This window comes from Thalassophryne amazonica, chromosome 11 (genome assembly GCF_902500255.1).
Source record: "Thalassophryne amazonica chromosome 11, fThaAma1.1, whole genome shotgun sequence".
NCBI classification, from domain to species: Eukaryota; Metazoa; Chordata; class Actinopteri; order Batrachoidiformes; family Batrachoididae; genus Thalassophryne; species Thalassophryne amazonica.
The window spans coordinates 57,315,057-57,332,464 of record NC_047113.1 but is presented as its reverse complement, the minus strand read 5'-3'; the positions used below and the strand labels follow the sequence as shown (position 1 = coordinate 57,332,464).

Here is a 17,408-nt window from a genome sequence, read left to right as displayed (position 1 = left end):
GTCCGACACAAGCCATAGCTATGGTGCTTTGTTGCCACCGTTTTTGGCTTGAAGGGCTATTCCGCAGAAAATAAAATGAAAAAGCTGACTTTGTCCTTTTAGACGGAGGGAAAAGTTCAGCGCAGGCTTCACCTCCTTCAGTCATGATGCAGAGCTAGCTAATGTTAGCTGCCTGTTTGTAAACAGAGACAGAGGTGTGTGGCAGGCAGAAGGGCGGCAGCGGCTGCCTCCGCTCTGCCTGTCAAGAATTGTCATAACCCGCTCATACCGTAGGGAAATTTTAGTGGTTTTGATACCGTGTCTTTTTCATACTGCGGTATACCGTGAAACCAGTTATCGGACCATGTCTATTAGTGAGTGATTCCCAAAGTACGGGCTGCAACCCATCATGGGTTTATGGCAGTGCTGTAGATGGGCCATGAGAGGTCATTTTATATAGATATAAATTTTTAAAAATATTTGTTTTTCAATTTTGTAATAAAGTGTAAAATTACCTTTACATAATAATAATAATAATAATAATAATAATGATAATAATAATAAAGCCCTGAGACTTAAATTATGTGTTCTTAACAGAGCTATAGAAAGTAGATATATGGAAATACTTCATCATAGTCTCACATGAAAGTAGACAAAGTATATGTGGTTACCAAGTGGTTAACTGCGCTTGTTTCCAGTGCGTAAGGTTCCCGATTCAAGGACACCCCTGCCCATTCTTCATGCAATGTGGAGTTGTGTTGGGAGGGACATCCAGCAAAAACCTGTGCCAAAGCACATGCAGATCCATATCGAATCTGTTGTTGCGAGCTCGAGTGGAAAAAAAACAAAGAAGATGCCAAAGTGTCTTACTGTTCGTCCCAGGAAGCTTACATATTTTTCTATCAAAATTGTGGTGAAAGGTTTGTTTTTTTTTTTTTCGTGGGCTATTATTCAAAGTGAGCCCTGGCATTCTTAAGTTTGGGAATGACTTGTATAGATAATGACTGGTACCTGTTTGCTGTTTTAAAGAATGCTGTTGATATTTTACATCCAAAAAGTACAAACTAATTTTGTGGCCATGAATGTGGGATGCTTGTGTTTGGCCACTCGATGATTGTTTAGTTTTGCAAATATCCTTGGGATTAAATAAGCCAGTGGTCCAGTCTTCAACCCAGGGCAGAAGATTGCCAAGTTCAGCACAAGAGCAATTTGTGGTTTCTTTCTGTTCAGACTGGACTGTAATTGGGCTGTTTATCACAAACAATTTACGACCACTGATATATAATATATACAAGCAACTAGTACAGCAGAGTGGGGTTCTTTTCTGATCTTGAGCAGTGATCTGTACTTTTGTCAATCATATGAAAATGCAACCAGTGAAAATGTGCCTAATTATAACTTATTCATGGTATGTTATGTTGTGCTAGAACTGTCTAACTCATAGGGAAAATAAGACTTTTTTTTTTTTTTTTTTTAGATCTATATATAAATAGACCACTCATAAAATACTTCAAATCCTCTATCTTGGACTGTTGATATGGCAGTAGTATATGCAGTCATACGTATCCCTCTTTTTGGCCATGTTTTGGAATTATCCTTCTAACGATCTGCTGACTGTTTTTATAGGCATGATTAAACCAGCAGCATCTAATTTTGGTAAATATCAAGTCTCACATGGCTTTTCAGGGCACTGAAGTAACCGGAGTCTTTTTGTCATGTTGTGTCCTGTGGAAGTCTGTCCTTGCAAATACCCACTAATCAAAATCTGTATTTCTTTGATGAGAAAGACTGCTGTATTAGGTTCAGTCTGCTTTGACATAGAATAGCCACTGAAAACAATGTTGCATCCCAGTCTTCAGTAGTTCTAATGACATATGACTGATATGTCGTATTCCTTTTCTGTTTTTCAAATGCATTTTTTATATAAACTCACCATCATTACGTATGGTATCTGATATGTTTTCAGACATGTTCCTACAATGTTTTTCTTTTCTCGTTATGTCTGTCTTTGCATCTTTGTCTTTCCTACCTCCTTCTGTGTATCGCACGCACGCACACACACACACGCAAAAACACACACACACACACATACACACACACAAACACGCAGACTCACATCATTAGATAAGGTGATGAATGCGCTTAAGAAAGACCTTCTCATTTACTTTTATGTTGCATTTGTTTTGTTTGTACAAGTGTGTAGATCATTTAAAACTTGATCTTTATGCTCTGTGTTTACAGCATAGTTTGGAATTAATCTGTATTTCTTTAGTAACCTTTGGCAGCATCACAAGTGCTCTGAGTGAAAGATTGCTAACATTTGTCAATGATCAAAATGAAAGTGACGACATTCTACATATGGCTGAATATAAAGTTGACAGATTTACATTGTAGTAGTTGAGTTGGTATTGTGAGTTAAGAGTGTTCTCTTTATGTTTGTCTTTGTTTGTTTGTTCATAGAAGTTTATTTAAAGGAAAGCGGGCAAAGCTTAATAAAACAGCCAGAGACACTTTTTGTAAGGGAAAATTCATTGGCATCAAGTAATGGAGAAGTAACTATTAAGTGAGAGGTAATTAAGGATAAACAAATGTGTTTAGTAATCAGTTATTCACAGAGTTCATTAGTTAATACAGTAATAAGCATGAAATAGCAGTGAATTAAGTGTTAACTGCGTTTAGTAATCATTTTTTAATGGTGTTCAATATAATATATGATTACTTAGCACAGTTAAGTCTTAATTCTGACAGACACACAGCTAGTATGAATATCTAAAGGATATTGTTTTGAGGTTTTTGTGTTGTGTTTGTCATTGACACATGGTTACTCCTTTTCTTTCAAATGTCTTTTGTATTTTTTTGTAGGATGCAAATGACAAGATTTTAAAAATGACACAGTTTTCCTTTTGTAAGAAATTGGGTGCGTGCATTCGTCATAGAAACCTGGAGATGGATATATCCTCTCTGACTGAACAAGACTTGCACGTCCTACTGACAGCAGTTACTAGAAGGATTTTAAATGATATATCAGAAAGATTTTATCACTCCTTCTTTCCCCTTCTTCTTATGATCCACTTTAAATGTGTATACAAAATACCAGTGTTAGTTCCTGGAAAATAACAGTGTTATTTTTGTGGTAATTTTACTAATGATATCCCAAAAGTATCTATGCTTTATAGAAACTAGATTATTAGACTGAGAGAGTGCCGTAATGTATATGCATTTCTAAAAGGCACGAACCCAGTCACAGCAGGCTCCTACTTTTAGAGTTCAAAAACATATATTTCTCAGATTTTTTTTTTATGTATTCATTGATCATCACTTTCAGCCATATAAAAGCTCAGCAGTGTGTTCACTTTTCTCGTTGACCTGCTTTGAACGAAATTGTCAGTTCTTGCTGCTTCATATGCACCCATTTTAACTGACAACAAACTAACTGAATTATGTTGTATGAAAGTCAGCATCACGTTATGTACTTCATTTAATAGCATATAACATTTTGTCTTACTGATGATGATGATGATGTTATAATCATCAACATTATAAATGTTGTATTTATAATTTTATTGGATTTAATTTATCATATAAGATATGCAGCTCCAAATGCTTTTCATCAACCTAAAACTGATTTTAAATTGTTATATCATCAATTAAAATGAGAAAGCACCTAATTCCCTTGTATATTGTGTGTAGCTCCATTCTGATCAGGTAAAATGCTTCCTGTTATATCATTGCAGCTCTTTTGCGTTCCAGTTTCTTGACTACCATAGTCATCAGTGTTACAGGAAAATTGCTACAGAACACTATTGTGCCATAAGCAGCCTCCATGAGCAAAAGTAGATGAGGAACACCTTCCCAAGGTTCACTGCAGTGATATGACTCTACTAATTAGCTTCCACCACTGCAGTGCAGGAGTAAAAGAAATCAGTTCATCTGTGTGTGTCTAACCATGCGTGTATCTGACCATGTGTGTGCATCCATGACATTTGACATGTGATTCCCTTCAGGCCAAATCTGAGAGCATGCGCACAGGCCGTACATTGTGGCATTCAGTACACCCAGGAACTGCCTCATGGCAACCATTCATGCAGACACCTGATTCATCCTCCACCTCTCAAAAGTAACTGTCTATCTGCCATTTCCAGGGGAAATATAGACGTACCCTCTGCCTTTTTCAGTTTTTGAGATGCTCAATACTGACACACCTGGGTACTGGAACATCTCCCTAACTAATCATTCGTTTGTTTCCAGTGGTACTCAGGGATAGTCAGAAGACATCCAGTCATTACTTTGGTTGCTGGTTAGTGTCCATGTCTCACAACCATGCATTAATACAGGATCCCTAACACCCTAAAGACTTGGACCTTCCTTCTCCACAAAGGTGTAACCCATTTAGTCAACACTAAAATGTTACAGACTGTAGCTATTTGGAATATGACTTCCCCTTAAAGCCCTTTGATAAGTTCAGAGAGTGCTGACCTTGACCTGCTTTTTGGTCCAATAAGAGAGAATTCAGAAGGTTAATGACTCCCCGAATGTCTATTCTTCTACTCCAGAGTATGAAATCAATGAAGCTTGTGGTCTGCTTATTAGCACTCTCATTGCTTGTTGGTTTGCATTCACCTGTACCCCTTTCCTGCTGTTCATTTTCATATTAGTGAAGCTGAAATCCCAGTGACAAGAGCTTTTGGATCTCAAAGGCCCTATTAGAAGAGAAACTGTGTAGTTTTCTGACTGTCATTCCCAGGAGTCAGTTGTGTGAGGCCTGAGGGGGAGGTATAGTGATTTTCCCAGTCTCCAGACCTAACTATGCAGACAGCTATCTTCAAAGTCTAATTATGACAAAGATCCTCAGTCCTTAATCTTACTACTTGTCCTCAAGACTCGTAAGAGCTGCTTGTGTGTCGATCGGTACATGTGTGCCTCTCCATGTGGGAGATTTCACTGCTCGAGAATTTTTTTTTTTCTTACATGGACTTTGAGAACTGATTTAGGGTCATTTTGAGGTGCTGAATCTGAATCTAAACTCAGATTTCATCTATCACATCACGTTTATTTGCAATCTGCATGCTCCATATTGATGGATTACGCAAAAGTTTCTCATTCACCCACGAGTTTGATGCCATGAATCATGCACAAGAGCAACTTCAAATGTATAGTTTTTTAAGCCAGGTTCGCAAAATGTGAGCAAAGAGCTGTAATATCATTTATGGCGCTGTAGAGTTGTGCGAGACTGCAGCTTTTGCTTCAATGCTTGATACGAGAAATGTGTTTTCATATCTGAAAAACATGATTGACAAAAAGTAACGTCAGATTCAGCTCCCCCAAATTACCCAAAATCTGTTGAAAAACTCCATGCAAGAAAAATGGTGTTGACTAGCATTATAGGTTACTATTTTTACATGTACTGTGCACTCCAGTCTGACAATGCAGTGTTATTGGAAAAAAATGAAAAAATCAGAGGAAACTGCAGCCATAATTTGTTGTAAAGGAAAACAAGGTTGACCCTTTTGTCACTGAGGCCTCGTCTCTTGATCTCTCTCCCTCAGCACTTCAGTTAACAGCTGAGCGAATGGACTTACCTTGCAGAAGCATGAGCAGTTGTGGTAACGTCCAACAATAAAGGCTCTCACACAATAAAGGATGATGTGTCAAAAGCCTTTTCAGTTGTTGCCATTAAATCAATATCTTTGCACAGTACAACTCACAAGTGGAAAAAAATTGTTGGTTGAGTAACGGTGAAGCACCAAACATTATAGTTTCATGTGAACACAATTGTTGACTTGGAGATGTAAAATTTGCTGTTGACATGTATTACTACAGGAGGAACAATAAGATCTGTTGTAAATCTTTCCACAACATGCATAAATATCCTTTGATTTTAAGAGTTCAGATGCAAAACCTAGTATCTCCAAAACCGGAACTTTTTAGTTGAGGCCAACATATACTTGGCTGTCAAGGGGACCATAAGTGTGCAAAATATTAAAGAATTTGAACAAACTGTTTGCATCTGAACTCTTCATATGTAGGGATGGGTATCGAGAACCGGTTGTTTTTGAAAATCGTTAAGGAATGAGTTGATCCACCAACAACAATAGCCTTTTTGCTTAATCATTCTCTTATCGGTCCTTTAAAGCAGTCATTGTTTTTGAGAGTGTTTGTCGGGAAAATGATAATTTCTCTATGTTGATTGCAGACCCTGCAGCGGCTCTGTAATCAACCACTTCTGCAGTGTGACTCTGCTTGAAGCTTGAACCAACAAAGCAGTGCTGCGATCCACTGCTTCTTTGGTTCTCTGCGTCGCCGCTTTTCAGAAGCAGCAAGACTGCTTCTTAACCCCTCTTAAAACTATTTAAAGATGTCAATCATGAGTCACTTTTGTGCTGATTAAAGTCACTAACTGGGATTCTGTCAAGAAATGACAATCGTTCTCTGTTGCATTCGCACAGCTCCAAACACTGTGCCGCTGTCTGCTGAGTCAAGTTGGAGTCCGCTCGGATTAATAACTTCAAAGCGAATCGCCATTTTAAATCAAATGAAATCTCTTTCCCAACGTTGTAACACAGACAACAAACTACAATCAACCAAAATGTTTTTTTTCTCCCAAAATAAGACATCCTGCATTCTTTATGAATTACATTGATGCTGACGTGCAGCGCATCCAGCTGAGCTCAGCTCAGAGGCTCTGTATGGAGTTACATTAGTGCCATTAAGGTCTGAAAAGAAATATTTTTGGCAAAAACTACAGATTTTGTTCATTTCTATTTGTGTCTGCAGATCAAGGATCCACCATGTAGCGTTTTAGATCAAGGATCCAGTGACCAATTTCATGTTTATTTAGTTTAATACTCAATAATATGTTGTTGACATAGAAAACCTGTAAAGCCTACTTTTAATACACAGAAAATTCACAAGAGGTATTGATAAGGGAATCTATAAGGAATCCGATCGATAAGCGGAATCGATAATGGCATCGATATCGATAAAATCTTATCAATACCCATCCCTAATCATATGTGTGACTCTATTTGCTTGCACATATATGCAGCCATCTGTTGATCTGATCAGTTTGAAATTGCAGAACCAAGCAAACAAGCTGGAGTTTTGTCAGATATTTTCAACCCGACCTTGACACACACACACAGTGAGGAATGGAAAGTGCAGGTAGATTTTTGGCGTGTCTGTCCACACACGTTGCTATTTACAGAGTGTAAAATTTCTCCACAAACCAGGGCCCTGAGTGGAAAGGGACTGGATGCAGTCACCAAATTGTTGTGGGTATAACTATAAACAAAACCAAATATCCTGGCACTTACCATCATCTTTAAACCAGAGTGCGTCGTGTGCACAGCACTCTGCTGTCGAGAAACAGGACCTGAGAAACAGGAGACATTTTCTGGTGAGTTAGTGGTTGTGCAAAAAACCTGTCAGATCACATCATCCGGCATCGACCACCAAAGCTCCCTGAGGTGGAGTTGTGAAGCAGTTAGGTCAAGTTTTAAATGTGAATGTTTATTTTTATTTCATGGTTGTTAAAATCAGCTGCACCAGCTGCAGTATTTGTGTTGATCATTCCGTTACATTGAGAGAGCAAGCAAGAGGTGGAGAGCAAGTCTTTCTCTGTCTCTCTCAGACAGACACACAAATAACCTCCAGCTGTTCACGTAACATGTATGAGACACGTGTGATGTGATGATATTACAATAATGAAATGTCTGTGGTGTACACTGTGCGCTCCCTTGCAAATTCGGAAACAGAGGACCTTTTTTCCTTTGTTACGTTTGATTGATATGAATAATGTGTACATTCCAACAGCAACAGTGCTAGCAGTTATTACATAGTAACTATAGAGCTCAACATGATAGCCACACATGCTCCCACATCACCAAAATTTGTCATGCAAACTACTAGATGTTATTCAGAAGATTAATAGTCTTTATTATATGGTGTTTTTTCCTTGTATTTTTTTATTCTTATAACCTGCTAATGAGCCCAATATGAGACTATTTGGGCTTGTTAATATGTTATTTTGTTTTGTGTTTCCAGTGACTGCGGACATCTTGAACAGCAGTTTGAACACCATGGAACGCCACATTAAGAGGCTTGAAAATGACATCCAGAACTTCCCCAAAACAGATGACCAACAAGATAAGTTTGTGGAAAAGATGTCTATATCCTTTTTTTAAATTAGGTTATTTTGGTAGATCTGCATATTTTTAAACATGGGCATTCCCTTCGAACATATTGCTATTCTGACATACTACAACAGTCCCTGTGCTATTTTTGTCCAAAGCAATGGCAAAAAGCGTGTGCTGTTTGTGTTCAGGACGTGGTAAGCACTTTATGTCTCCTTGTGTGATAGGTGGCACCCAGGGGAACTTAAACAATGGATCTTGCTGTCTTGCTATGAGATGTTGATCAGATCTCCCTCTTCACTCCTCCCTGAGTCCCTGGAGTGAAATCATCCCTGTGGCTATTTTTACTGCACTCTTCCACCACCGTCTGTCCCCTGGGGCACTCTAATAGGCGCTCTAGCCCCTCACACCAACTTATCTCCTATCCCTGATTTCATCTCCTGACCGGCCACAAGCCTCTTCACACAAGCATCCGTGCACTATCGTCTCTCATGGCACCTCTCCTGTTTCGATAACAGAGTGTTTCACTTAAAACCCAAGCATCTCTACTCCCAAATTGAATTAGCCATGTCCCTGCACTTTATTGAATGCCCTTTCTGAGAGAAAAGATCCTAGCTGTATAGATTTGATCAGTGGCAGAAATCAAGTCCGATGTCAATAGCTTGGAGCAAGAACACTGACGCACTCGGCAGTTTATCTCATAATTACTGTATCTTCAGCATTATAAAGACAACAAAGAAATGCTCAAGCGTATTTAATGTGTAAGTGTTCTCATAGCCTACCCATTTGGGTGTAACACAGCATTTCATCAGATTTTGCTTTTTTTTGTCGATTTATTAATGCTGAGTATGCAGTCAGAGTGGCATAAGAATAATAGCCTTTTAACGTGGTAACAATCTGCTCCCAGTCAAATAAGTGCACTTAAATATGTGTAATTAAAAAAAAATGGGGCCAAAGACCTCCCTGAAGGCAGGTCTGTGGTGGAGCAGGCAAGCAAAAAAGGTACTTTGCTGTCTACGATGTCAGTATTGATCCCAGGCTCCTTGAAGAACTGGGGCCTGAGTGAGAGGAAATGGAGAAGTGTAGATATACTGCAGACTGTTTCTCCCTCACTGTCTGCAGTTCTTCCCCTGAGAGCTGCAGAGAGAAGCTGGATGGTCATGGCCTGAAACACCCCACTTTTTCCTCTCCCCCTATTCTCCATATCACCTGATCTACTTTTGAAGCCAGGAAGGAAACTCAGTAGAATTTATTAACACAGCTTTAAGTTTTTGTCTTATTTATGGAGTAGGCGACACTGGGAAAAGCGCTGAAAAGCATTTATATTTCAGTATTTGTTCTGTTCACTCTTATTGATCATTAGTGGGTTGGGATAATGCTGCACTCATATATTGACTGTAAACAGCAGACGGCAGACCAAATGTTCCATTGATTTCAATAAGAAGTCGACTGAAAATGCTGCCCCTGGTGATGTTTGCCGTCAAATGTTGGCATTGGCGACAAAGGCAAACCAGATCAAGTTTCATCTTTAACGAGGAGAAAAAAAACACACAGCGACAGGTGGGCTAATTTAAGTGCAGTCACCTGGTTTTAATCAGGTAAAGGTGAATAAATTTGTGTGATATTAAAGAGAGAATTAAGCTATAAACTCTCCTAAAATGGACTTTTTATGCAACCATCAGTTTCAGAGCTTCCTGTTTTAATATAACTGTGCAAAAGCCTAAAACTATGTTTTAAGTAAATTATTGTGTGTCTCTTTGGCACTTAAAAACTTAGGTCGCGTCTAATGTCATCATCTACCTTCTGTCAACGCAGCCTGATAACGACCGGGATGACGTAAAGACGGGATAAGCATAGAAAAGGCGGCATAAGCAAAACGTAATTCCACTTAAACATTTCTTACAACTAAATGTATGTGTTTTTCCTCAAAGTATATTTAAATTTCGGTTGAAACCATAGATTATAAATTTAGTGTGAGATAAATTAATACATTTAGGTGTCACAAATTTTTTGTGTTGGTCCATATTTCACTTTTTTTCAGCAAAGGTTGTTTATCTTCCTTAAATGTAGCAAGTGGGAAAATGTCATCGTTGTTGTTTAGCAGTTAAAGAAAACATTCCACGTGTGAAGTGAAAGCTCATTTGTTTTATCAACTAACCCCCCTCCGAAGTATTTGAATTGCATTTCATCTCCTGTGTGTAGTACCGCTCTACAGTTCATTATAATGTTCTCAAAAGGAAACGATTTCACAAAATTTCCAATTTACCACATCCCTCATGCAGTGTTTAGTTTATGTTGTTCTTTGAAGTTGATGTTAGGAAACAATTGTATTTGATCAGTAGCTGTGGGTCAGTTTGTTATGTGCACATTTGTGTGTATGTGTGTTTATGATGCATGTTTGTGTGTGTGTGAGACGCTGTCTAACCTTCTACAAGACAACATTTTCTGCCACTTTATATGAGCTCAAAAAGCCGGTCTTTTGTGCAGGTGTGATGATGGAAAGTGAAACCTCACACATGCAGCAAATGGAGGGATAAAGAAAAATGAGACTCCTGTGTTATTAGCTGGTATTTCAAATGAATTTTTAAATAGACCTCCAATCTGCGTTGCACAGCTAAGTGTTGGAACACTGACAGTGTGAAATAATACCTTGTATTTTGGGTTTGACATTTACTTTGGTAACGTGCAGACATTCCTTTTTAACTTTTCCCAGGATTAAAGAAAGAGCATGTTGGCTCCTTGAAGCGTGGCAGGTGGAAGAACAACATCAGCTAAAAGTCATCCATTTGATGCTTGAGCAACCTTGAGAAAAAAGTAGAGAGAAGCTCTGTTGTGTTGAATCTTTTGGAGTTGTTATGAGTGTGTGTGTGTGTGTGTTCAGATGTGAATGATTTCATGTGTATGTGAACAAGAATGAATGTGAGGAAGAAGGGTAGAGAAAGTAACAGATTTGCAGGAAATGCATTTGAATGTAAGAGTTTGTGGGGGGTTTTCTGATTAATATAAGGAGCCCATAGTCACTGAAATGTATTTTAAATGTAATATATGGCCCATTAGAAGCGGAGTTTTAATTAAACCTTCAACAATATTATTTGTTTCTTTTTTTGCTGGTTATGCAGACTGGGGGTGTCTGCTACACATTTAAAATATGTAACAGCTTTACATTTATAAATTTAATAACTTTACCCGAACTGACAAAACATCAAACATATACTTCAAGGATGAGACAAACTGCCACAATATGTTATTGTTTCTTTGAAAAGTAATGAGTAGAACCTTCCAATTGTGTTCACAAGGAAGCCAGATGGCAGCCGCTAGCTTCAGGTGACAAACTTGCTCTTATTTTTTTTAGCTAAATGATTCTCAAAGTAGTAATCTTTTAAATGAATTGATTTAACAACAGGAAGTTCAAATGAAAGATGAACTCAGGGAACTGATCACAGAAGCAGCAAATTGCAATGAATGAAAACCAAAGTGTCGTTGAAGTTAGCCAAATGAGCTAAAACACCTGTTGATAGTTCAGGAAATAACTAAATATCTGATGGGAAAACCAGTGTCAGAACATACAGTCTAAATAACCTTCAAATGTGAATGAAGAACGACTGACTTCTGTTGACATCACAGACTCTACATATACACTCGACAAACCCTGCCTGATGTCATCCATAGTTCTATAGCGACCCAGAAGAGCTGTTTTTAAGCCCCAAAATGGCTGCTCTGGGTGTCACCATGTTGGCAGGGGGTACTGTACCTGTGTCACGATCAAACCATATTTGGATAAAGACTTGGAGAGTGGGTGACACTGTGCATGACCTGGGTGTGATGAATGAAGTCTGAACACGCCCCTCTTAGAGTTACCAGCAAACTAAGCTAACAGGCTAACATCAGTTCGAGTGTTTATTAAATCATTTTTTTGTGGACTCAGTGGAGGTTCTCATAACAGTTTGCTTTGGTGTGGTTATGAAAAATTATGACCCACTTACAGTATTTCCTCAGTAATCATGGATTAACTGAACAGATCAAGCTGTCAGTAGCTGCTAAAAGTATTAATGCTGTTAGCATACTACATTAAATAAGAAGAAAATTTCATTTGACTCAAATACTGCAACACAGATGTCTTAGATGGTCCTTCAGGAGACTTAACCACACAACAAGGCATTTCATTACAGATATTTGTAATGAAGTACTCAAAGGACAGACATGGTTCTTTGCAGATCTAGTAACCACACCTAGCAGCTCTGAATGGTCGATGCTCTGAGTCCGGACTCTCGGCTTAGTGAGTTGACCAATCCTCTACTTATACATAACTTTAAGGTCTTAAACATTGTAAACTAATTCATTAGGAAAAAATTTTCACCCCAGTACAGTTGTGTCTGAGGAGGAAACTATCTATAGGGAAGAGAACTGTTTTTGTACCAGGCTGTAAAGTTGGACATTTTAACATGGGCTTCAATAAGATCCTGCTCCTTTCTGCTGTCAGCCTCAGGCGGCCAGTCAAAGAATTTCTTATTCCGGGTGTGCCTCTTTTGGGACCACCAAAGTTTAACGCTTGATTAACATCATCAGTTTCACTGAAGACTCGCCAGATGACAGTGATTACAAGGTGCAAAGAGAACTTACCGTACAAGAAACAGTGCTGCAGCAACAAACTGCAAACAAACAAAAAAGAAAAAAAAACAGACAATAAACAGCAGACCTTTGAGCAGCAGTCTGCTCCACTGCTTTAAAAGCAGTGTGTCTTAACATCATCAGTCATACAATGACTAACTGTTTTTCACTGCTTTCTGATTCAGGAATTCCAATTAGCAAATAAACAAAAGCAACAGGCTACATGCAAAATTATGTCTGGAACAAACCTGCTGATTTCATTGTGCATCTTGACTGATTTATTTTTGCTATTATTATCTTTAAAAGTGTTGTCAGAAACATTTAAATTCTTAAAAAGACTGATGCTTTGTATGCCTACTTTGGCAGATATGCTGGAGGAATGTACTTTAACTGTAGCGAGTCCAAACATCAGACCTTTCACCTGTTGAAAGCCTGATAAATTGTTGGCACATATGTTTCTTTAGAATGTCATTGCTATCAGTCATCTGTCATGTGCATGTCTTCTGGAAAAAATATCTTTCATGAAATTTTTTGAAAAGATGATAATCACTCGTCATTCCCAGCAGAAAATATAAAAAGAAAGGAAGATACAGCTTAGTGGAAGCACTCTCATTTGGTTTTATTGAGACATTTTTCTCTTTTCATTACTGTAATGTATGCAAATGACTGAATGGGGTGTTTGTTCAGCGGTTTAGTGATCTCTATCTGTCAGAAGTAATGGGAGCCCACAAAGACTGTAGGGTTGAGGCAGAATCCCCAAGAGAACCCTGTTTCCCCTGCAATCGTATGGCTATCTCAAACACAGAGAAATATACACACACTTACAAATGCCGATGGAGCTATAGGATGGAGTTGGACTCTGTGTACTGGAATATTAATGGTAGTGAGGTCATGAGAATCTGAACTGAACCTTGATAGATTACTGGTTATATCCAATCTGTCTCTTCCTGCTGTACTCAGTGCCTTAAGCCATCCCAGTTTAACAATTTATTTCCTGGAAGACCACAATTGGAAGAAATCCTTTCCTCTCATTGCCATATACTAAGTGGCACACAGTATAGGGGTGCAAAAAAAAAAACCTCAGTAAAATTCACTTTCATCAAATTATTTCCATTTACTGATCATACTTTGACATATGTCTTACTTGGCATCATTCCAGATTGATGCATTCCAATTAGACAAATTGCAATTTTTACTATTTGGGCACATTTCAGATGGACAAAGTTACTTGAATGTTTTTAAAAATAGGAACCAACTATTTTAAACAATGTATATTTAGACACATTGATGTGTTTCAGACAATTGTGTAATATAGCCTTCGAAATATGTAATATATTGATTTTTTTCTTTTACTTTTCAGCCATTTTGTTGAAAATACAAAGTGTTTGCGCATTTAGAGTTAGGGTTACTATTTGAGCTCTTTTTATTGCTAAATTTGTGTAACTGGAATTTGTCTATGTAGAATGAAACCTTCTACTTATTCACATTTCCTGGCAACCTAAATAGGAAACTGATTCAGCTTTAATATAGATAAAATGATTGATAGCTGGTCCGAAAGAGGAATCCGTCAGATCTTTGATACACCAAAGCCCCTACACCTCACACCTCACAGCTGTGGTTTCTACCATTGTTTTCTTCCACCCACATGGGATCAACCCATGCAGACTTTCTTCCAGCCCTGTGCTGGCCTGTAATAGCAACATTTCTGGTGTGAAAATCGACAGATGCATTAATAGAGGCACCACCTTTTGTTGTTCTCAGTTTGATTTAGTTCATACTTCAAAGGCAAGGTTCACCACTACGCTTTATGGATGGCCCTTGTCAAACAGCAGCAGTTTGAGACTCTGTTGGCTCCAGGCTACTTATTGTACATGTGCAGCATTCTCTTGTATTGGCATCAGGCACTTAAGGTCAAATAAATGGTTGTTAGTGAAACAATTGTTCTGTTTAGGTGGCTGCTGGGTGTAAAGAGTAAACACATTCCCAATAAAACCCGGTGTAGTGTTGAAGAAACAGAGCATTGTGCTGTGCTTTGCGGCGTTATCACACTGTGTTGGGACTGAAAAGAAAATCAGTTTCCTTACAGTATTCTTGTTTATTTCTTTATGTCTCAGACCTGATGGCACTTTATTACCTCCTTCTAAATTTACAGCACAAATACTTGAAGAAAAACACAAATACCCCTCTTCAAGACCCTTTCCACATAAATACGACAACATTCCACTTCCCAAACCCGAATGTTTTCTTCTACTAATGAAACTCCCTGCAAACTGTGTAGCCAGTTAACTGAAGAACAAATAAGCCATTTATTTATCCAAATTTTGCTTGGGTTTAGTGTACAGAAATTAAAACACTGCATGAACTTTAAATTCTTTTCACTGCCTGACCTCCGCATTTATGCGTAGATCCAGCAAACAGAAAAATGTCATCCTCAGAAAGAATAGTCATCTTTCAAGTGGCACTCTGTGTTTCTCAGAAGACATTAGCATTTTATTAAGCATTTCTTTCTGTCTGAATACACATCTTACCAAAATTATCATTTTAATTACTATAATGATTATTGGGACGGAAAGTCACAAAATGTGATTATGTTGATTTATGATTACAGACTTCAGTTTTCTTCATTTACATGATTTTTAATTTTAACATGAGAACTGGAAGGTATTACAGAATGCATACTTTCAGCAGTTTAGGAAAAAATTGCCAAAGCACCACATCTTTGTCGACATCCTCTTTAAAATGCTAATTACCAGAGCAAATATTTTCACCAAAGTTTGTAAAAATCTGTTCAGAAGTGAAACAAAGTGAATGATTGTTATGCTTGAGGCACCTTGTGTGCGTAATGCTTCATCAAGAAGTTGCGGTGGACTGATTACTCAAAAGGAGCATGTTATCCATTTCTCCATGGAAGCACACTGGAATTATGGTTAGTAAATCTGATAGGACGCTCCAAGTAGCCAAGGTTTAGAGAGTATATGCATAGACTTCACTGAGTGACTACATATGTTATAACATGGCTGCCTTTAGTAGGGTAGACTTTGAATGTAGCAAGTATGTCTAAAAATTAAATGCAGTTGGATGTAACATTGAGCCTTACAGCTTACTAAAGAAGCAGTAGTTTATGGGTGTTAACATGTGCACAAGAATAGCAATACTAATATTTATATGCATGTGATTTTTCCACCAGGGAAATATACAAAGACCATACAAACACCTGAAGGCATGCGTTGACACTGGGTTGTATTTCAAGGTGGAACTTGTTGGCAAAACTAAAGTGGCAAGCACCCTAATATGTTGTCTGTGGAGAGGTTCATACAATATTTTTATTCATTTATTGCAACTTTAATTTGTTAAACTGCGAACTACTGTTGCAAAATATGTTTATAGCCAATACAGCTGCTCACTTAGAAACATAGCCAGTGAATGAGTGAGCCCCCTTTGAATACATTTACAGTTATATCTGAAATGAGGATGCACAATGTGCAAAATTTATAAATATTATATATATATATATATATATGTTGAATCAATTTGCAGTCATTCGCACAGCAGCTCTTTTCCATTTTAAATGCCTGTTTTTCTCTTTTTGTTGTTTTTTATTTCATTCAAGCTGAACACTGCCGCTGCCTCTCAGTAAGCTAGTCTTTCTTTCACTCTGTAGGTGTTAACATTAGTGTTGTCTGCATATTGTGATGTCATGCATACATCCTTTATTACAGGATGGAAGAACAGAGCTCTGAAAGGATAATCCTCAACACATAAAGGCTGTTAGGGCCCTGTCCCACTGGGGAGAGGATTAATTGCGCATGAATTGAGTATACAAATTGCAGGCGTTCGTTGTCATCCGCAACAAAAATGGCCAAAAATGACAAATGTCCCAGTATGAATTACGGATATATTAATAATATATAGCGAATATATGATGAACAGTCATGGTTATATAATGCATGTAGTGAGGAAACTGTGCAGACACCAACAATACAGCCTCTAGAGCATTTGCTGGACTTGGACAAGTTGCTCACAGAGTGTTGACATGCGAGGGTTAACTGTTCATGAGTTTGGGGAGCTGGAGGGGGGAAGCCGCTCGGGGTGTGAGACAGTGGGTTTTTTTTTTTTTTGAGAGTGTCACAGAAAACAGACTTCAGCGTGAGCTGTGGCTAAACAGCAACTCTTCATTTTGTTGGTGTTAAATAAAAGTCTTGGATTGCAGCAGCTGTTATGTCTTTGTGGATCTACACAGCCGGACCGGCACTGACTGGCAGGTATGTCGCTTTCTGCCACATATAATACTTTGGGTTACGTGACGTGCTTGTTATGCATTCACAGATTGTCCGCAAAACAGCTGCAAAGCAGATGTAATAAAAATGCTTTATTCGTGGCCAATCTGTATGCAGTCGCTACAACTTATTTTAGTTTGTGATGTGGACATGATAGGCACGCAATATATCTGTTTTACACACTGTCCCGGTCCACTGCCAAGCCGCAAATCCCCATCAGTTGCGGATATCAGCGGTTAACGGCAGATATACAGAGCATAGAGTGAGTATGTATTGTGTATGAATTATGTATGGAGTATGTAAGGCGGATGTTATCCGCATCCAGATTTTTGAGCTACTCAAAAATCCTGGCTGCGGACATGCGTGCCTCTGGGGATGATCACGGGCATGTTCGGATGACGGCCGACTCATA

At 38.3% G+C, this 17,408-nt stretch overlaps 1 protein-coding gene across 2 annotated transcripts in view; it reads left to right on the top strand.

Annotated features, from left to right (window-relative positions):
- Positions 1-17,408, top strand: part of diaph2 (diaphanous-related formin 2) — a 1,163,737-nt gene that overhangs the window by 879,893 nt on the left and 266,436 nt on the right. For both annotated transcript variants that reach the window (XM_034181862.1, XM_034181863.1), the window contains one exon: positions 8,023-8,147. In XM_034181862.1, coding sequence (XP_034037753.1) covers positions 8,023-8,147 — 125 coding nt within the window. The remainder of the gene's footprint in view (positions 1-8,022; positions 8,148-17,408) is intronic.